Source organism: Crocodylus siamensis, chromosome 1 (genome assembly GCF_052110815.1).
Source record: "Crocodylus siamensis isolate JL-2025a chromosome 1, ASM5211081v1, whole genome shotgun sequence".
NCBI classification, from domain to species: Eukaryota; Metazoa; Chordata; order Crocodylia; family Crocodylidae; genus Crocodylus; species Crocodylus siamensis.
In genome coordinates, this window is record NC_143395.1 from 39,465,158 (window position 1) to 39,484,461 (window position 19,304).

The 19,304-nt window shown below is 40.6% G+C and overlaps 1 protein-coding gene across 1 annotated transcript in view; it reads right to left on the reverse strand.

Annotated features, from left to right (window-relative positions):
• Positions 1-19,304, reverse strand: part of CSMD1 (CUB and Sushi multiple domains 1) — a 2,270,760-nt gene that overhangs the window by 98,621 nt on the left and 2,152,835 nt on the right. Inside the window, exon 53 of the mRNA XM_090033387.1 lies at positions 14,532-14,705. Coding sequence (XP_089889513.1) covers positions 14,532-14,705 — 174 coding nt within the window. The remainder of the gene's footprint in view (positions 1-14,531; positions 14,706-19,304) is intronic.

Below are 19,304 nucleotides of genomic sequence, written 5' to 3' on the forward strand. Positions count from 1 at the left end.
AACATTTCCAAAAAAATATAGATGCTATTTTACTTTAAATACTGATATATTTAGTGAAACGTGCCAATATAAATCATTCTAAATGTATACATATATTTTGCTCATACTATCCTAATGTTATAAGCTCACATGGATATATCTGATACTTTACCATATTGCTTACCAGAACATTTAAAATAAAATAACTCCTGTTTCCCTTGCATATTTCAAAATGTAATAGCAACAGAAGAATGACATGGTCCCAGCATTTTAGGTTTGATTTCACACTTAGAAACATTCCTCCCCTGAACAAGACATTTAAAATGACATATTATTGATTCATGAGATTTCTTAGACCCAGTCCTCCAATTTGTCTAGGTCACTCTGAATCCTAGCTCTACCCACCAGCGTATCTACTACTCACCCCAGCTTGGTGTCAGCTGCAAACTTGCTGAGAGTGTACTATATGCCGTCTTCCAGATCATTGAGATTACATTTATAACAGGAACAATGTTATCACTAGGAGGGTAGTAAAACACTGGAACAGGTTACCTAGGGAGGTGGTGGAAGCTCCATCCTTGGAGGTTTTCAAAACTTGGCTAGACAAAGCTCTCGCTCGGATGATCTAGTTGGGGATAGTCCTGCTTTGAACAGGGGTTTGGACTAGATGACCTTTCCAATCCTACCTTTCTATGATTCTATGATCCATTATGTTGTGTCTATCAGGCCCCCAACACATTACCTTCAAGACACAATTAACAGGTTAATTGTACCTTAAATAGTAACCTAGCCACACATGGAAGTCAATTTAAGGTGTGATAATACAATAAATGAGCCACAAAGTTATTCCAAATATAATGTACAATAACTTTGTGGTTCATTTGTAGCATGGCTTAAATTGAATCTGTGTCTAGGCATGTAAGACCTGGCAAAACTCTAGGCTGCAGCAGGCCAATACCAGACTCCCCACATGCGAAGCACTGTCAAGTTGTGTGCCACTCAACTGAGCAAGGACATGGGGCTTGATAGCACCTCACACATGGGGATCCTGGAACCTCCATATACTGGCAGCTGTATAAACCCCATGTGTCACTCAGCTGACACACGAGCCACAAAGTTATGATATATTATAAATACACAGGTTGAGCCACAGTAACCTGATGTCAGGCTCCCCCATGCACTGAGCTGATCGTAGGCTAGGACCATAGACTGGTTTGGTACAACTGGCAATTAGCCAATTGGTTTCATCCTACTGGTGCAGGGAGAACCTAAGCTCATAAGCCTGGGCTCCCACTGCACCATTAAGTACGGTGTGACTGGGATCTAATCTCTGATCTTAAAATTGCTTATCTTGCCATGCATGTGTGGCATGGCAGGAGGTGGAATTACTGGGACTGAGAATTAGGTTGCATCACATCTCACAATGAAGTTCTGTCAGGGGTCTCAGTGGTTAGATCCAAAGTGCCCAAAAGGGGAGCAATTAAGAAGGAATGAATTATGAAATTACTTATGGATTTTTGTGCTAATATAATTCATATCCTTACATAGATATTTTCTTTAAAAACATAACTGAGTTTTCATACTGAATATTACAACATGTTGTACAAATGTACATTTCCTCGTATGTAATGTATTTTCAATTTCTCATCATTGTTTGTACAGGTTATAACTGCTAAGAACAACGGGCAAGACTCAAACTATTTCAGCAGGTATCTTAATGCGGCATTGTCATGCTAACTACAAAGAGTCTATTAAAGGGGGCTTCAAAATGACTCAATTAGCTACTTAATATTTTTAAAACATCAGCAGAAGTACATTTAGATGCCTAAGAGTGATTCAGATGTAGACACAGAGAAGCTTTAGAGAGAAAGGGAAGCATTAAGTACTTCCATTAAAATCAGGAAGAGAAATACATGTGTTTACACCTCTTTGACCTTGGAAATAATAAAGTGTGTTTGCTTAAAGTGCTATCGTCCTTTTCTTTATTAATTTTATTTTCTGCAAATTTCTTGAATACATAGAGGAATGAAAAGGATTATTTTTTCCTTTCATTCTCATTTGGGTCTGTCCTACTGTGCCTCTAAGCTGTTTAGGGGCATTCCATTGCACTCATAAGAGAGCTGCCAAGAAGCCTGCCCTGCCTGCCTACCTCCCTATGCCACCAAAGTGGAATGAAGGCAGTGATACTATCTTTAGGTTACTTCATCTGCTGTTCTTGACTTCTCTGTCTCCAGTGTATTGGAAAGGATTGGTAGGGTCTCCTTCATGGCAACTTCACTGTCTCATTTCTTGGTACCAAGGACTGGAATTCAGGACTCTCCTCTCCATTTAAGTGTCCTAACTCCTAAGTTACTACATCATGCTTCTTACATGCTCTCTAGCATGCTCCCTTGATTAAATTAATGAAATAATCCTGACAGCAACAACCAGAACCTGGGACTCTTCTTTTTCTGGGAAATTCTCTCTGTGTTAGGATCCAGAATAAGTTCCTCTCTTCTTCGCTTACTTGCTTCTTCTTTGGTCCCAATATCTTGCATTCTTTCTATCCATCTCCAGTAATAGCACAGAAGATGCCTACATAGCCCCTGATCTTAGGTCATTTTGCTGGCAAGGAAGCTTAGGGAGATGTTAGTTCAAACCCCCTGAGACTGAGCTGGGCCTGAGTTTTCCCATAACCTGAATAAGTACCTTGCCCATTACACAGCAGGATAGAAGGTGGGCCCTGCTACCAGTCTTCCTCCCTTAACCACTAAGTGAATATTAGAATCTGTCAATTAAATGTAAAAGTATACATTTACTTGAGTGAGATGGAGGCCAACAGCATATCTCCCCTCCTAGTGGGTTGGATCATTGTATCCCAACATATTGAAAGCATGTAATGCTGCTATAACTTTGTTCACTGTGAAAATGGGAGAAGCATATGTGATTCTCTGGGAAGAAATGGAGGTACATAACACTGTCTGATGCTCCTTGTCAAGAGAAAAGAGTTATCTGTCTCCACAGGACTCAGGAAGACAAGTCTATGGGGTTCTACAAAGTTGAGGGAATGGGAAATCTAAAGGCACAGAGAAAAGTGACAATTTTTGCCTGGTCTGGCCCCTGAAAGCCCTCTATAGGGCTTAATACAAGTGCGTGGCTGCAGAATGCTTTAAAAGGGCCCAATCCCACAATAATCTTAATCCTTATTACATGAGGGTCCAGATGAAGGCACTCCAATGCAGAGAACCTTCATTAACTTGTGTTTTCATGCACCCAGAGCAAGGTTTGGCTAATGAAGCCCAGCCCTGCTCCTGGCACTGTTTTTGGAATTGGAAGGGAGGAAGGATGTGAAGGGAGCACATTCTGAGGGTGGTCCAGCCCCACAGGTGAGCAATCCACTTGGTCCACCCTCCAGAGCCAGCTGGGCAAACCCCCAGAGTGAGCTCCCTCTGCCCCTTTCCCCCCTCCCATTCTGAAAACAGTGGAGCAGGGAGGGGCTGGGGTAGGGAACAGTGACTGCAGATTTAAAGCTGCTCTACACTGGAGCTCAATCCTTCAACCCCTGGGACCCAAGAGCAAAGGTTGCAGGGTCTGGGAGATTGTTGTAACTCATGTCGCTTCACAGAAAGCATGATGAGTTACAGCAGGGAGCTGCACTTGTGTCTGCTCCCTAAGTGCCACCAGTGTGCAACAAGAATTTTATCCTGTGGGAAATGAATAATTCTGGAGTAAGATCAAGATACATTTTTAGATGCCTTATAAGTGGAATAGGATCTAGGGCTTGGCTTCTAATTGCCAAAGAGCATTTTCAACAAATAAATGCAACTTCTTGGAAGTCAACAGGAATTTTTCCTTTTAAAAAGTTAAGGACTACATTGCCATCCGAGACCCTAAACATCTCAGTACATCTAGATATTGTACATAAGTGTTTTATGTATTACCTAGTTACCTTTACATTATTACAAATTATGAAGATTTTTTAAGTTTCAATAAGCAAAACAATTCCCAGCACACCAGGAAATCAGAGAACATGATTTTTTGTATAATAATGTTATATTTTAATAGTGCTATTACCTGAGAACGTCTTTCAGTAAAAGATCAGAACAGATGATGTATGGCAAAACATTGCAACATAAAACTGAGGTCTCCTATAAAAATTCTGATAGTGAAGGACACACATGTTTAGATTACTGTCCTTTCAACAAATGCATATTCCAGTCAGTCATCTTTGGTTTACACCCCTCATTACTCTTGACAGATGCTGCTTTTTGTGATGCCTTCCAGAAACTAAAGGTCTCAGACACTGAGTCTAGTCCTACCACATCATCATTACTGTTGTCATACATCCGTGACCTATTGACAGATCAACACTACAATTGCTAGACTTGCCTAAAAATGTGCTAGAAAATACAAAAAGAAAGGAAAATGGGTATTTTGGCATTATGGTGTTTTTCAAATGTTTTACATTGATACAAAGAGTCACTGTTATATATTTAAGCAGTGGTCAGGTATATTTAATGTAAGGTCACTTATGTTGTCAACATGTCATGTTATTGATATGTGTCAGTTCTGAGCTTCCCTCCACTTTTTCTGGCCCTCCCTCCTACAGAATGCACACAATATCCTACTAATACTGTAAGTATTTTAAGTTGATTATGAGAAAACATGGTGTAGGTACCAAGGATGGAATTATTAGGCTTTAAACAATTAGAATATTTTCAACAGCTCCATGCATTATTACTTTAAAATAGATTTTCCAATCTTTGGAATACATTTTGGGATCCAAAAATTTGTAGGACTTTTAGACTTAGAAACTGAAAAGCTTTGCTTCCAAAAAAAAAAAAAAAGGAAAGAAATAATTGCATTGCAAAATTTATCATATTACCTGTACAATAAATACTAACCCTATCTGTTTACCTATATGTGTAAGATCATATTTCAGTTATCATTAAGATTCATTCTCATTACATTCTGATTACATTGCATGGTTCAGAGACTTGGAATCTAATAAAGTAACAAGCTGTTGAAAGGTGATTTTAATGGTGGTTGATGGAAAGTCAAAAATAGACCAAGTAAAGAACGATTGCCTAAGGAGCACGCTAAACCTGGACAGCTGGAAGATACACATGGAAAGATAGAGGCTCATGTAGTTGGGGAATATGAACAGAATGCAGCCAAACAAGATACAACATATATTGTTGAGTGTGTATGAGGATGCAAAGAAACCACGGGAAGACCATCAACATGATAAGAAAGATGAGATGCATAAGGATGTGCTTATAAAAAGTTGGATTCCCGTGAGGAAATCATTGCACAAAGATATTGGTAAAATACAAAATGATGGATGGGATATATGTATTGATGAGATATTCCCTCTTTCAAAGGCCCCCTGTACTGTGCAGGTAAAGGCACAATGGGTTCTAATTCACAGTTCACACACTTGTGCTTCCTGTCAAGTCACAAATGTATGACAAAAGGTGTAATGGTCAGATCACTTATTAGATTCCACTATGCCTCAGTGGCAATGCATAGAGGATACACAGGGGTGCACATGCACCCCCTGAGAGTGCTGCTGCACCTCCTAATGGCCAGCGTTCCCAACTTAGGCGATGGGCAGGGGGGCCAGGTGAGAAGACTGGTGCTCCTCCTGCAATGCCAGCCGGGGAGTGGGGGCACCAGGAGAAGTGATCCCTGGGGTCCCCCTGTGGCTAATCGTGCCGACCGGGAGAGGGGTTCCCCCATGGCTGATTGTGTCAATCCTAAAATGTCAGCAGTGCCACTGACACTTCCCCCCCCCCACTCACTGATTTGCTGTAGGGGGGCAAGTGTCCCCCCCGACTCAGGAGGCACCACTTGCCCATGCTGTGCTTATTGCATATTGTGCCTGGGCTTTCCCTGCATGGGCAAGAAGCAAACTGCCACAGCTGGGAGCCCCACACACTCCAGGTAAGGGGTCCCGAGCCATGGGGGTGCCCCATAATCCCCTTCCTCTAGAGGTGCAGTAAAACCTGAGGGTTTCATCCTCCCATACTCCTGATTTCATGCACCCCCAAGCCCTAGGGATCATGGCAGCCATGATCCCCAAGGCTCAGGAGTTTCATACATTCCTGAGCCCTAGGCATTGTGGCAGGTGTGATCCCCAGGGCCCAAGGGATTCACACACCCGTTAGCCACTGGGGATTGTGGCTGCCTTAATCAAGCATCTAGGGGTTTTACGCAGGGCATGGTGCACCTCTGTGGTTTGGAGTCCTGTCAGCTGACAGGGCTCCCAGCCACAGAGGAGACCTACTATGCATGTAAGTTAAAGCTCAATAGTAATCAGCTATAAAGTTAGTACACATTTTTTTAGATCTAAATTTATAGCTGGTTTGTAACTTTTTATTACATGTCTAGCTGGTCTCCAGGTAATTGTCTACTTAACCAGATAATTGCACAATACTTGTAACACATGAAGGGGGGCTTAGGGTACAAGCTGGAACCCTGATCTTTTTATGTTGATCCTTATCCCCTAACAGCTAAACAGGGAACATTATCTCATTTTATGCAGGCCACCAAACAGCTAGCAAATCAGCATAAGCCTACCTTGAGACATGAATCAGAAATGAAATATTTGCAATTTACTCAAAACAACTTTGACTAAAAGACTATGTTTGATGCACGTTAAATTTTTGTAGCATCTTCCAGAATATGTGCTAAATTGTGCTTGAAGGTGAATAAATTAGTAGAGTCTATAGGCAGAGCCCCACATATCATGGATAGCTATAGGACATATAAAGTTAAAAATAAGTCTGTATTTATTGCATAAATCAAAAAGAGAGAGAGAGAAAACAAGAAAAAGTAGAGAGACAAGCCACGATTCAGAAGGTGGATACACAGTGGCTAAGTAGCCACAAGCATAGAGCAATTATATATGGATCAGTGTCAGAATGGCAGGAGGCTTTGAGTGTGGTCTGCTCTGGGTATGTTTTTTTAAACACCTTGATTGGTGGTTTTTAAATAGAAATAAGGAGCTTCCTGATAAAGTTTACAGCTGGCACAAAATGAAGAAGATGTATACATACATTGGGGGCACGATTAAAATTCAAAAGGATCTTAAAATTGTGAGAACTGGGCACTAGACAACAGAACAAAATGTAAGGTGCTACATACACAAACGCCTCATGAGTCAGCAAAAAGGTAAATACAGTTTTGAGTTTCCTTGACAGGGGTATGGTATGCAAGATCTAGGGCATAACAATACTACTTAGTGCCAGGTAGACCTGAGATGGAATATTATTACATGCAGTTCCTGGCCCTACAATTTAAAGAGGATGTAGAAATACTTGAGAGGCTCTACAGGTGAGTAACTAATGTAATAAAGAGGTTGGCATAGCCATACAAAGAAAGTTTGACAGATCAAGGTATGTTTAGTTTGGTCAAAAGAGATTAAAGAGGAACATTATAGCAGTCTTTATACATTTGAAAGCATGTAATAAGGACAGGAGTGGGCAAGAAATTAAGTAATGGGTTTAAGCAAAACAGATTTAAATGAAATATAAAACAAAAGAAAACAAAATATAAACCTTCATGACTTCCAGAGCAGTAAGACAGCAAAACATGCCAACTCAGGAAACCAAGAGTCTGGACAGACATTTTCTGGGGTTAACTGCAATAATATAAAAACAATGCATCCTCCATTTGTGCAAGATTAATCTTGAGGTCCCTTTCAAACCTATGACTATAATTCTATGGAATGGAGGTTGAACAAAAACTGAAATCAGGCAAGACTGTGCTTCTGCACTAAGGGGGAAGTGTTGCAATAATTTGCTGCTTCTCTTTTCTTCAGTAATCCCTTGTGCTCAAGGGTGATTATCTCCTATGATGGCCTTATCTCTGGGTCCAAAGATGGATGAAAAGGCAAAACTGGGATCAACAGACACTGTTGAAACTCAGGTAGGTGTTTCTGTGTGGGGTGGAAGCTCCAGATACTTGATTGCATCTGCAATATGGTTTTTCTCCCACTCCCACTTTTCCATCCCCTGTTATCATCATAAGGTTTCAAGGTACTGAGATTCTTGCAGAAGACCCTTCCTCCATTTTGGGTGGTACTGAGCAACAGTGTCTCATGAGTGTCAATGTTGCATTTTTTCAGGTTGGTCTTGAGGACATTCTTAATGCACTTCCACTGCCTCCTATTGAGCATACACCTTTGCTAAGCTGGGAGAATAAAACTTGCTTAGGGATCCTGGAGTCAGACATTCAGATGACATGGCCAGACCCACCTAGCTGATGTTAGATGATGTCTGCCTCAATGCTCACAGCTCTTTCTTGCAAGAGAACACTAATGTTGGTGTGTCTGTCATCTCATTAGAGTCCAATAATCTCTTGCAGGCAGCACTGATGGTACTTCTCCCATGACTTGAGGTGTCTCCTGTATGTTCTCCACACCTCTGCTCTGTACAGCAAGGTGGGAATCATGACTGCTTGATAAACCATGAGTTTGGTTTCAGATCTGATGTTTTGATCTTCAAATACCCCTTTCCTCAGGTGTCGAAGGCTGAACTTGTATTTTTGAGGCAATGTTGGATTTCTTCATCGCTATCAGCCTTCTGCAAGAGATGGCTTCCAAGGTTTGGGAAATACTCAGTGTTCTCCAGAATTTCACCATGAATCTGAATTACCAGAGCTGGGAACTGCTCATTAAGATCTTGTTGATGGATGACATTAGTTTTCTGAGTGTTAAGCATCAGACCCATTTTCTTGTATGCCTCAGTAAAGATGTCAACAATTCCCTAAGGGTTTGCTTCTGAGTGAGCACACAATATAGCACCATTAGCATTCTGGAGTTCTATGACTGAAGTTGGGGATGTCCTAGTTTTGGCTATGAGTTGGCTGCAATTAAACAGTTAAACCATCCATTAATTAGTTTAGCCCCACTCCAACTGGAAGCTTGTTGGTGGTCAGAAGTAGCACTGCAGCAAGGCATATCGAGAAGAGAGTTGGAGTGATTACACAGCCTAGCTTAACTCCCATCTTAACCTCAAAGGGATCTGTGATAGACCTATTACTGAGAACCACCACTCACATACCATCATGGAGCAGGCAAAGTATGGTGACAAATTTCAGTGGGCATTCATACTTCAGAAGGATTCTCCGCAGTGCTTCTCAGTTGACAGAGTTGAAGGCTTTCATAAGGTCAAAAAGGCCACGTAGAGAGGTTTATGTTGTTCACAACATTTTCCTGCAGCTGGTGAACTGTGAAGATCATGTCAATTGTTCCTCTTGATGCCTGAAACCCACACCAGGATTCCAGAAGGAGGTCTAGAGCAAGTGGTTTCTACTTGGCAGTGATGAAACCGCAGCTGGAGTACTGCATCCAGTTCTGGGTACCACACTTTAACAAGGAGGTGGACAAGTTTTAGAGAGTCCAAAGTAGACCCACCCATATGATAAGAGTCTTAAAAGGCAAGCCATACAGGAAAGGCTGAAGGATCTGGGACTCTTCAGCCTGAGGAAAAGAAGGCTGAGAGGGGACCTGGTAGCAAGGTTACTGCTACACTAGGGGAGTACATCATGGACTAGGTGAGCAACTGTTCATTATGGCAAAAGCCAGGAGTAATGGCCACAAACTTCTGGAAGATCGATTCAGGCTCAACATTAGGAACTTCTTCACAGTCAGGCTGTCCAGACTAGAATAATCTTCCTCCAAAGGCAGTGCAATCACCTACCCTGCAAATCTTCAAGAGGAGACTAGACAGTCACCTTGCCGGGGTCACCTGACCCCGAGTTATCTTTCCTGCTTGGTGCAGGGGACTGGACCCAATGATCTTCTGAGGTCCCTTCTAGCCTTGCAATCTATGAATCTATAAGTGGAAGGAGATGGTTCGGGTGGGTTCTCACAATGATTTTTCCTATGGTGGCCAGAGAGGTGATCCTTCTGTAATTTCCAAGATCAGACTTGTCTCCTTTCTTGAAGACTGTCACAATCATTGCACCCCTGTGGTCATCTGGGACTTATTAATGTATTATGTATTGTCATTTTTTTCTTCATGACATTTTTCAAAACTGTTTAAGAGTAAAGGATGCCTTTTTTCAAAGTGCCTAAACTGAAAGTGCCTTCGTAGCAGCATGAAGTCTGATTTTGAAAAAGACTTGTATACTTAGGACCCTAGTGAAACTTAGGCACCTAAGCACATTTATACACATACATTTGTCTGCTCTGACATGTCTGGCATGTCGAAGCAGACTCGACTAATTGAGCTTGCTCTGCATGCAAGCTGCATTGCGATGCAGAGCAATTGTGTACAAATGACTTAAATGCTTAGGTTATGTTTGAAAATGGAACTTAATTTTCTGCAGTACCTGGGGTCAGGTTTTTACAGGAAATTTGGAAAGAAGTGAAGATAGGCGTCTAGTGAGTATATCAAATATGGTCAGGGATCTAATTTCAATTGTTTTTGAAATACATTTTCCTTAATCACTTTCAAATATTTTACCTAAAGCTAATTGAAGATTTTTTAAAATTAAAATTAGAACATTTTTCTCTTATAAGTTACTGTGATACCTATACGCTTCCTCTCCCCACATCTAACATGTACTATATCCTGTTCATAGAATTATAGAAAATTAGGGTTGGAAGGGGCCTCAGGAGATAATTTACTCCAACCCCAGCTCAGAGCAGGACCACCTCTAACTACATCATCCCAGGCAAAGCATTATCTAGCCGGGTCTTGAAAACACCCAAGGATAGAGATTGCACCACCTCTTTGAGTAACCTTTTCCAGTGGTTTACTACCCTTCTAATGAGAGAACTCTTCCTAATATATAACCTAAAATTCCCTTGATGCAATTTGACACTGTTGCTCCTTGTTCTGTCATCTGCCACCACTAAAAACAGTCTAACTCCAGCCTCTTTTGAACCCTCACTCCACTTGCAGGTAGTTGAAGGCTGCTATTAAATCCCTTCTCAGTCTTCTCTTCTCTAGATTAAATAAGTCCAGTTCCCTTAGTCTCTCCTCATAAGTCATGTGCCCCAGCCCCGTCACCATTTTTGTTACCCTCTGCTGGACTCTCTCTACTTTTGTCTACATCCTTTCTGTATTGAGGGTCCCAAAACTGCACACAGTACTCAAGATGTGACCTCACCAATAATGAATAAAGGGGAATAATCACTTCCCTGGACCTACCTGGAACACAGCTGCCAATGCAGCCCAGTATGCCACTAGTCTTCTTGGTAACAAGTGCACACTGTTGGCTCATATTCAGCTTACTGTCCACTTTAACCCCCACGATCTTTTCTGCAGACCTGCTGCCCAGCCAGCCAGCCCCCAGCCTGTACTGGTGAATGGGATTGTTCCATCCCAAGTGCAGGACTTTGCACTTGTCCTTGTTGAACCTCATGAGATTCCTTTTGGCCCAATCCTCCAATTTGTCTAGGTCACTCTGAATCCTAGCCCTACCCAGCATATCTACTACTCACCCCAGCTTGATGCCACCTGCAAAGTTGCTGAGGGTGTACTCTACGACATCATTCAGGTAGTTGATAAAGATATTGAAGAAAACTAGCCCCAGGACCAACCTCTGGGGCACTCCACTTGATACCGGCTGCCAACTAGACATTGATCCATTAATTACTACCCTCTGATCCTAATGCTCCAGCCAGTTTTCTTTCCATCTTGCAGTCCATTCATCCATCCTGTACCTCCTTATCTTGCCTGCGAGAATGTTATGGGAGACCATATCAAAAGCCTTGCTAAAATCAAGGTATATCAATCCACTAATTTCCCAGCATCCACAGAGCCAGTCATCTCATCATAGACGGCAATCAGGTTGGTCAGGCGAATCCATGCTAACTGCTTCTAATCATGTTCTTCTCCTTCAAGTGTTTATAAATGGATTCCTTGAAGATCTGCTCCATGATTTTTTCCTGGGACTGAGATGAGGATGACCAGTTTGTAGTTTCCTGGTTCCTCCTTTCTTAAATATGCCACTATATTTGCCCTTTTTTCCAATACCCCTCCTGATAGCTATGAGTTTTCAAAGGTGATGACTAGTGGCTCTGCAATCACATCAGCCGATTTCTTCACATCCCTTGGGTGCATCCATCTGGCCTAATGGAGCTGTATGTGTCCAACTTTTCTAAACAGTCCCTAACCTGTTCTTTCACCACTGAGGGCTGCTCCCCAAACTGTGCTGCCTGGTGAAGTAGTCTGGAAGCTGACCTTGCCTGTGAAGACTGAGGCAAAAAAAGCACTTCAGCCTTTTCTGTATCCACTGTCACAAGGTTGCATCCCGCATTCAGTAAGGGACCCACACTTCCCTTATCATCTTCTTGCTATCAACATACTTGTAGGAACCCTTCTTATTCCCCTTCACATCCCTTGCTAGCTGCAACTCCAGGTGTGCTTTGGCATTCTTACTTTATCCCTGCATGCCCGAGCAATGCTTTTATACTCCTTGCTAGCTATTTGTCCAAGTTTCCACTTCTTATAAGTTATCCTTTTGTGATCTAGCTTAGTGACATGTTCCCTGCCAAGCCAAGCTGTTTTTCTGCTGTATTTGCTAGTCTTCCTGTGCATTGAGATGCTTTGTTACTGCACTCTCAGTAAGGTTTCTTTAAAGTAGAATTAGCTCTCTTGGACTCCTCTCCCCCTTAAAATTGCCTCCCAAGGGATCCTGCTCATGAGTTCCCTGACTGCGTCAGAAAAATCTGCTTTTCTGAAGTCAATGGTCCATACTCTGCTGCTCTCCATCCTTCTTTTCCTTAGCATCCTGAACTCAATCATCTTATGGTCACTGCTGCCCAAGCTACCATCCACTACTATATTCCCCACCAATTCATTCATGCTGTTTGTGAGCATCAGGTCAAGAAGACCATGGCCTGCAGTTGGCTGCCCCAGCACTTGCACCAGGAATTTCCCCCAACACTCTCCATAAACTTCCTGGATTGCCTATGTACTGCTGTACCTCTCTTTATGAACCGGATTGCCTCTTTATGAACCTTCAGACACTGCATACTCTGGCACATTGGAGGCGCAACTGAGGAAGAATTCTGCTGAGTTCTAGACTGAAGTATGCTTTGTGAACTGCATAGAGATGGATATTGCTGAATATGGTTAGCTCAGAGTTGTTAGGGAAGACTCAGTAAAGATAAATATTGAGAAAATTGTACTGCCAGCCTTTAGCAACCAGTAGGTATGTGCAAGCAAGGGATGTACATTCTGACCCAGATTTCAATTGGTTTGCACTAGAACGGCAATGTTCTTTGAATTTTCATTAGCTCTAGAGACTCTTTGCCAACATTCAAGTTCCTGTTTCACACCACAAGAGAACTACAGCTTCTCAACAGAGCAGTTGGGAAGACTTAATATTAGAAGACAATATTTCTCTCTAGCCTCATTCTCAGAAAAAGGTGAGATAATTATTCTGAATCTTAAAAATTACATAGGACCAGATCTTGGGCATGAGATATTTCTGCTTCAGTGGTTAAGTTTTGGCAAAGTTGTAACCTTAAAATGTAACATGTTAGGTGGTCTTAAGCAGAGATGTTCCTATTAGCGCCTCCTATAACAAAAATTATAAAACACATCTAATTAATGTAGATAGTTTCTAACTGATGTAGGTAGTTTGATTCATCTTCTTCAGTTTTAGCCATTACTTTTCAAGGGGACTGATTTTAGAAGTCAGCTAATATACAGGAATTTCAGGAACTATTGGAAATAAATGACATTTTTGCTTTTAATAGATTTTAAAAACAGTTATATTTTCGGGAGTAGCTATGGCCATGTGGATATACGGCTATCTCATTTTACCACTCTGAAGATTCTCCTTTAAGAAATTAAAAATTACATGACTTTCTAAAACATGAACAGAAATTTTAAATAAACTGAAAATGCTACTGGCTTTCATTGTGTCAACAACTTCATATCATTACTTGTAAAACAAACAGTCAGCAAACCAAACAGAAACAGCTTATGAAATGAAGAAAAAGAAGATGAAAATTAAAAGTACACATAAAAAAGCCCCACCAAATATTAAATAAGTATTTGGAGTCTTATGAAAACTGGACACACGTGCACGCGTGCACACATACACACACACACACACAAGCAACATAGGGCAGTAAAATAATAGCCAGAATTTCCCTTTCTTAACACTTACGTAAACTTTCTCTTAAAGTGCTGTGATTCAAAAAACATCAATAAACCTGCCATTCAACAGAGAAAAAAACTGGAAGAAAACCAAATATTTTCAGTAATGCTTGGTAGGATTTTCAAAACTTCAATGAGTTATTAGCCAAAGTCCACTAACCATCAATAGAAAAAGCAATCATTTAAAAAAAATATATGTTACAGGTCAAACAAAATTATAAATTTGATCAGAAATTATTAAATGAGATTCCTTCATCCTTCATCACTACTATATAAATTGTTTGATGAGATGACCATAGCTTAACATTTGTTGAAGGAGTATGCAACTTGTGACTCTAACTGATGTAGGTAGTCTGAAAATCCCACTCATAATTAATATTCTGTGTGTGTGTGTGTGTGTGTGTGTGTGTGTGTGTGTGTATGTATAGAAAAAGATCTACTTACAGACACACACGGGCGTTTGTCCAGACCACTTGTGATCCTGGAGGCAAATCCTGACAGAAGTGCCAACAAGCCGAAAACCAGGGTTACATTGATAGACTACAGTGTCACGATAGCTGAACCCATCCCCACTAATGTGGCCATTTACAATTGGATCTGGAGAACCACAATGACCAGCTAGAAAAAAAAAAAAAAGGCAGTCAAGAAAACATATACAGAATATTTTTGTAAATATTGGTTTAACATCAGCTTCCTGTCATTTCATTCACCCCTGTGGCAAACACTAACAGCAAAGCCCTTCAAGTTGCTGAACACTTTCTGGATGGATATAAGAAATTTATTTGCATTGCAAAAGACCACCTAAGAACTCATCTTAGGTAAAGTGCTTAATGATCTATCTTAGATCTATCTTAGATTTCAAATTGTTCAAACCACTCAGCAAATTCTCCATAGAAAATACCAGTTTTCTAGGTCCGATTCCCATTACCACATTCTAACTTTAACATACATTTACCCTTGTGTAAAGGTTTTTTTACAGTGGTCTGGAAATGCAAATGGGGTTAGTGGAAGTAAAAATCCAGGTTGTTTTATTGATTTATGTCAGAGACTTGCACATAGGTCTAATGGTATATTTTAGGGCAGGATTATAGTGTAGCTCTTAAATTAATTCAGGAAAATGCCGGGTGCCTACCCTTATTCCCTTATACAGATACTGTTTTCCTACTTGAGCAAGTGGCAAGCATGGAGACAAGAATGACTCCTAGGACAGGGAAGTTGTATGCTGCCTTCTTAATCTGCTCAATTCTTAATCAGGCACATTCTTAATCTGCTCCATAAATAATATATTTATGCTGACATCAAGCAGATATTTGATTCTGAGATGATCATAGACCCGTTTATAGTTGGTTTAAGGACAACTTCTTTCACACCGAGTTAAAGGAGCAAATCTCTTTAAGTACCATGAGATTTCCAGAATCAGTAGAAAGTACCAGGTAGGCCAAAATAACCTCAGATTCAAAGCAAAGCATCTGAGTGATTTCCTGATGGCAAACTAGGCAAATGTCAAATTGTTTGGCAAGGAAAGTGTGCGCGCGTGTGTGTGTGTGTGTACATGAGTGACTTCAGGTAAACAAACAAACAAAACAATTAGATGAAGAAAGCAGTCATAAACCAAACCTAAGAGGGAGCAGAGAGACAGAGCACTTTGGGTACTGAATATACAGTAAAGGTTTCCTTGGTTTTCTGAACATAGAAACAGCAGGCTACTGTTTATTTCTACTTTGTCCACAACCTCTGTTTAAATTAACAGGACTGCAGAAAGTAATATACCTGGTTTCTACCAGTAGTTTCTCCTCCTAAATGGTTCAAACCTGAAAGGCTATCCATATTTGCTAATTCTTTCATCCAAAGGAGTAACACTAACATTTGATTTATGAAACAGGTGCAGAAAGGAAAAGCAAAGTTCTATTAAGAGAAAGGAAAAGAGTTTAAAAACCACAAATCATTTAATTCAAACAGAGATGTATAGATACTTCTCATCTGATCAAAATTCTTTGATTCCTTATACTAGAATGTTATATTAGTGCATGACTGATGAGAGATAAATTGAGATGCAATCCCTGTAGTGAAGCCAAATATATTGAATCATGACAAACCACAGGACTAGGAATAACAGAGAAGTGCAAACTGGAGTATTACATTATTTCCGACTGAATAAAGATTCAACAACCTTCTGTACTTACACATAATTCATTTCATTTAACTAACAGAGTAGTACAGTTAGTGAATTGAATGATTTTTTGTCAGTTTGGACTTGGTTAGATTAAATATTCCAACGGCTCAAGAACTCAATGAATAGGGCAATAAAACAGCATATTTATGTCATTTCCCAAGCAGGGCAAATGAGGTCTAAGTACATTAAGGATGCTGTTAGTGGATTATTTAATAAAATATGCTTTCAAGAACTAAAGAAATTGCTGAACTGGTTCAAGGTTGGGTCAGCACTTCCATAATATAGCAGCCAAAAAGTTATCACTTTTCTCTATAGAAAAACAAATCTATAAAAAAAAGTCAATAGGTCTCTGTCAAGGTGAAGCACTTTACCTGTGACCTCTGAGTTACAGGATCAGGTCCCCAGTTAGACTTGCAGAACAGTGTAACATTTTTTTCCACTGGATTTATATTCCAAGAAAAGTAAAACAGAATTTTATCCAAAGGGAAAGTTTTATGACTTTTTAAATCAGTATAATTAATATTTTGGAAGCTGTTGGGTTGAAATGCAGATTTTGAAATATTGCCTTCATTTTTGTGTGCACAACTGTACACCTAAAATACAAGAGAGGACAAAATTGGACCTAATTCTAGAGAGCATATCAATTCAGAGAAATATTTAAGCACGTACTTAAATCTAACTGAAGCCAGGAATCATAGAAGTAGGGTCGGAAGGGACCTTATAGATCTTCAAGTCTGACCCCCTGCCAGGGCAGGAGAAAAAAACTGGGCTCAAATGATCCCAGCTAGGTAGGCATCAAGCCTCCTCTTAAAAAAACCCCAAGGTAGGAGCCAGCACCACTTCCCTTGGATGAATGAATTTGTGAACATGCTTTTGTACTGTCTGAATCAGGAATATGTATTGTCATATTTCTAATAGCCAGTATATGTATATAAGATTTTGGCCTTCAAGGAACTGTCTCTGCAAATTTTTCAGGGGTGAAATATTACTAAAAAAAGGATTAATTTAGGGCCAGAGCCCTAATGGTCTCTAGATTCAAATGACTTGGCATGTATCCCACTTACAGATGTATTTCAGTTAGTCACAAAACCATTAACTGAAGGTCTCCTAGACATACCTGTCTTCTGGGACAGGGATGAGATAACTTTTTATTGGGATATAGGTAGTAGTTCCTGGTATCTGGACTGAGCCCATAAGTTCATTTTACATAAGCTAAGAGACAGCTACTATGTGAGAACTGTTTCCAGGTGCAATTTTCCTGAACCTCATTTAAATTACTGCATTAGAAATTTAAAAGCCTTTTTTTAGCCCATTGTCCATGCTTTAGATAGCAAAGGTCCTGATCCAAAGCTCAGTGAAATCAATCTGAATTTCTGTATTGTTTTTAATAGCATTTGGATCAGCTTTCAAGCCCCTTTTAACACATAAATGGTGAGTTTTGTGCTTGACATGCACATTATATGAAAGAACTGGCTAGAGGCAGACACAGATCTCACAACAGCCTCACAGCCTTTCCAAGCATACCTCGGAGAACTCAAACCTTTGTGTGCAGTACTCTTACACATGAACAAAACCCAGAAATAAGGCAGTGCTGCCCTCAAGGTCTCCTGCTTTGGTCATGTTTGAGAGAAGAGGCAGGATTTTCCTTTGGAGATTCTTTGCTGCTGGGTATGACACACAGAGTAGAGGCAGGTGACTATGGTGTGTTTCTCAGCTGAGCTTTGAGGAGGGCCACTGAAACAGTATAGCCACACTCCAAGATGGAGTCAGCAAGCCACAAAACATAAAGATCAGTTATTCAGATTCATCTACTGTGCTCAGAACTGTTACCATATTATCTGAGCCTAAAGTCTAAGCATTTAAACCTCACCATGGGGTGTTTGCAATTCAAAAACTAGGTGTGCCTGCACCTGACTCCTCCTGGGTGGATCCTGTAAACCTGCTTTAAGATGTTTAAAATATACTGACAACACAGGGTTCATCAAACACAAACACTTACATCTGGTGATAGACAATTGTTTTTTAATAGCCTAATGGTTAAAGCATTTGACCAGGAATTGGGAGAGGTGGGCTGAATTTACTCTTCAAGAATTTGCCTCAAACACAAATCTGCCACTTCTGAGGGTACTGCCAAAATCACCAGATTATAGGCTATGCACAGTTGAAGGCATTCTTCACTACTGCTGGCGATGTGCTACTGGCCAGAAAGGAATGTAGGATTCAAGGAGCCTACAGGAGAATAAGCAAGCAGAAGCTCAACTATTCAAACCATTAAGTTGAATGGAAAATGGGACTTCTAGAGTCTGATTTCTGCTCCAGAATATTGCCTGTGTATTTTAACAGGCACCAAGTAAAATGCATGAACACAACTGGCAGCAAAAATCAGATCCCAGGTCACCTCTTCCAGTGAATTGGCTACAGATAGGCTTCCTTTTGCTTGTTGTTCTTTTGGATCCATGACTCTTGCCTCCTTATCTATACAGTGGCCAACCTTCAACATGAATAATGGAGGATGTTCTCCCTCCTGAATTATTTTGTAGCTCAGTGATTAGGACTTTCCAGTACTGCGATGCTGGAGATAAGCATTTGAATCCCTGAAAATCAAGGTGGACCTTCAAGCCTGATCTCACTTCCTGAGTGTTATAACTATTTGGTTATTATGCAAGAGGTGGCTATCACTACCATCATCTTCTCCTCTTTCCTGAGTGAGCCAACTACCTGTGCACAGCAAGTGGCAATGTAGGTATTTAAGTTCAGCTGCAGATTTCAAGCCATTCTTACAGAGGTGCCAAACTTAGGGCTTCAGGTGAACACCTAAATATGGCAAATAGGTGGGATTTCAGCTACCAGTCCCCTCTTTTTGTCATTTCCTGTTGACTGGTTTAGGTGTCCTTCTGGAAGGTGTGCTAAACACTGCAGATCCTATTTATAGGCACCTAAGGGTGCAGACAGACATAATAATTGAAATACTTCCAAGTGAAATGCACTTGAAAACTTTTCAAAAAGGAACCATTTCAGCTAGAGGGCATACATACTGCCCCTAT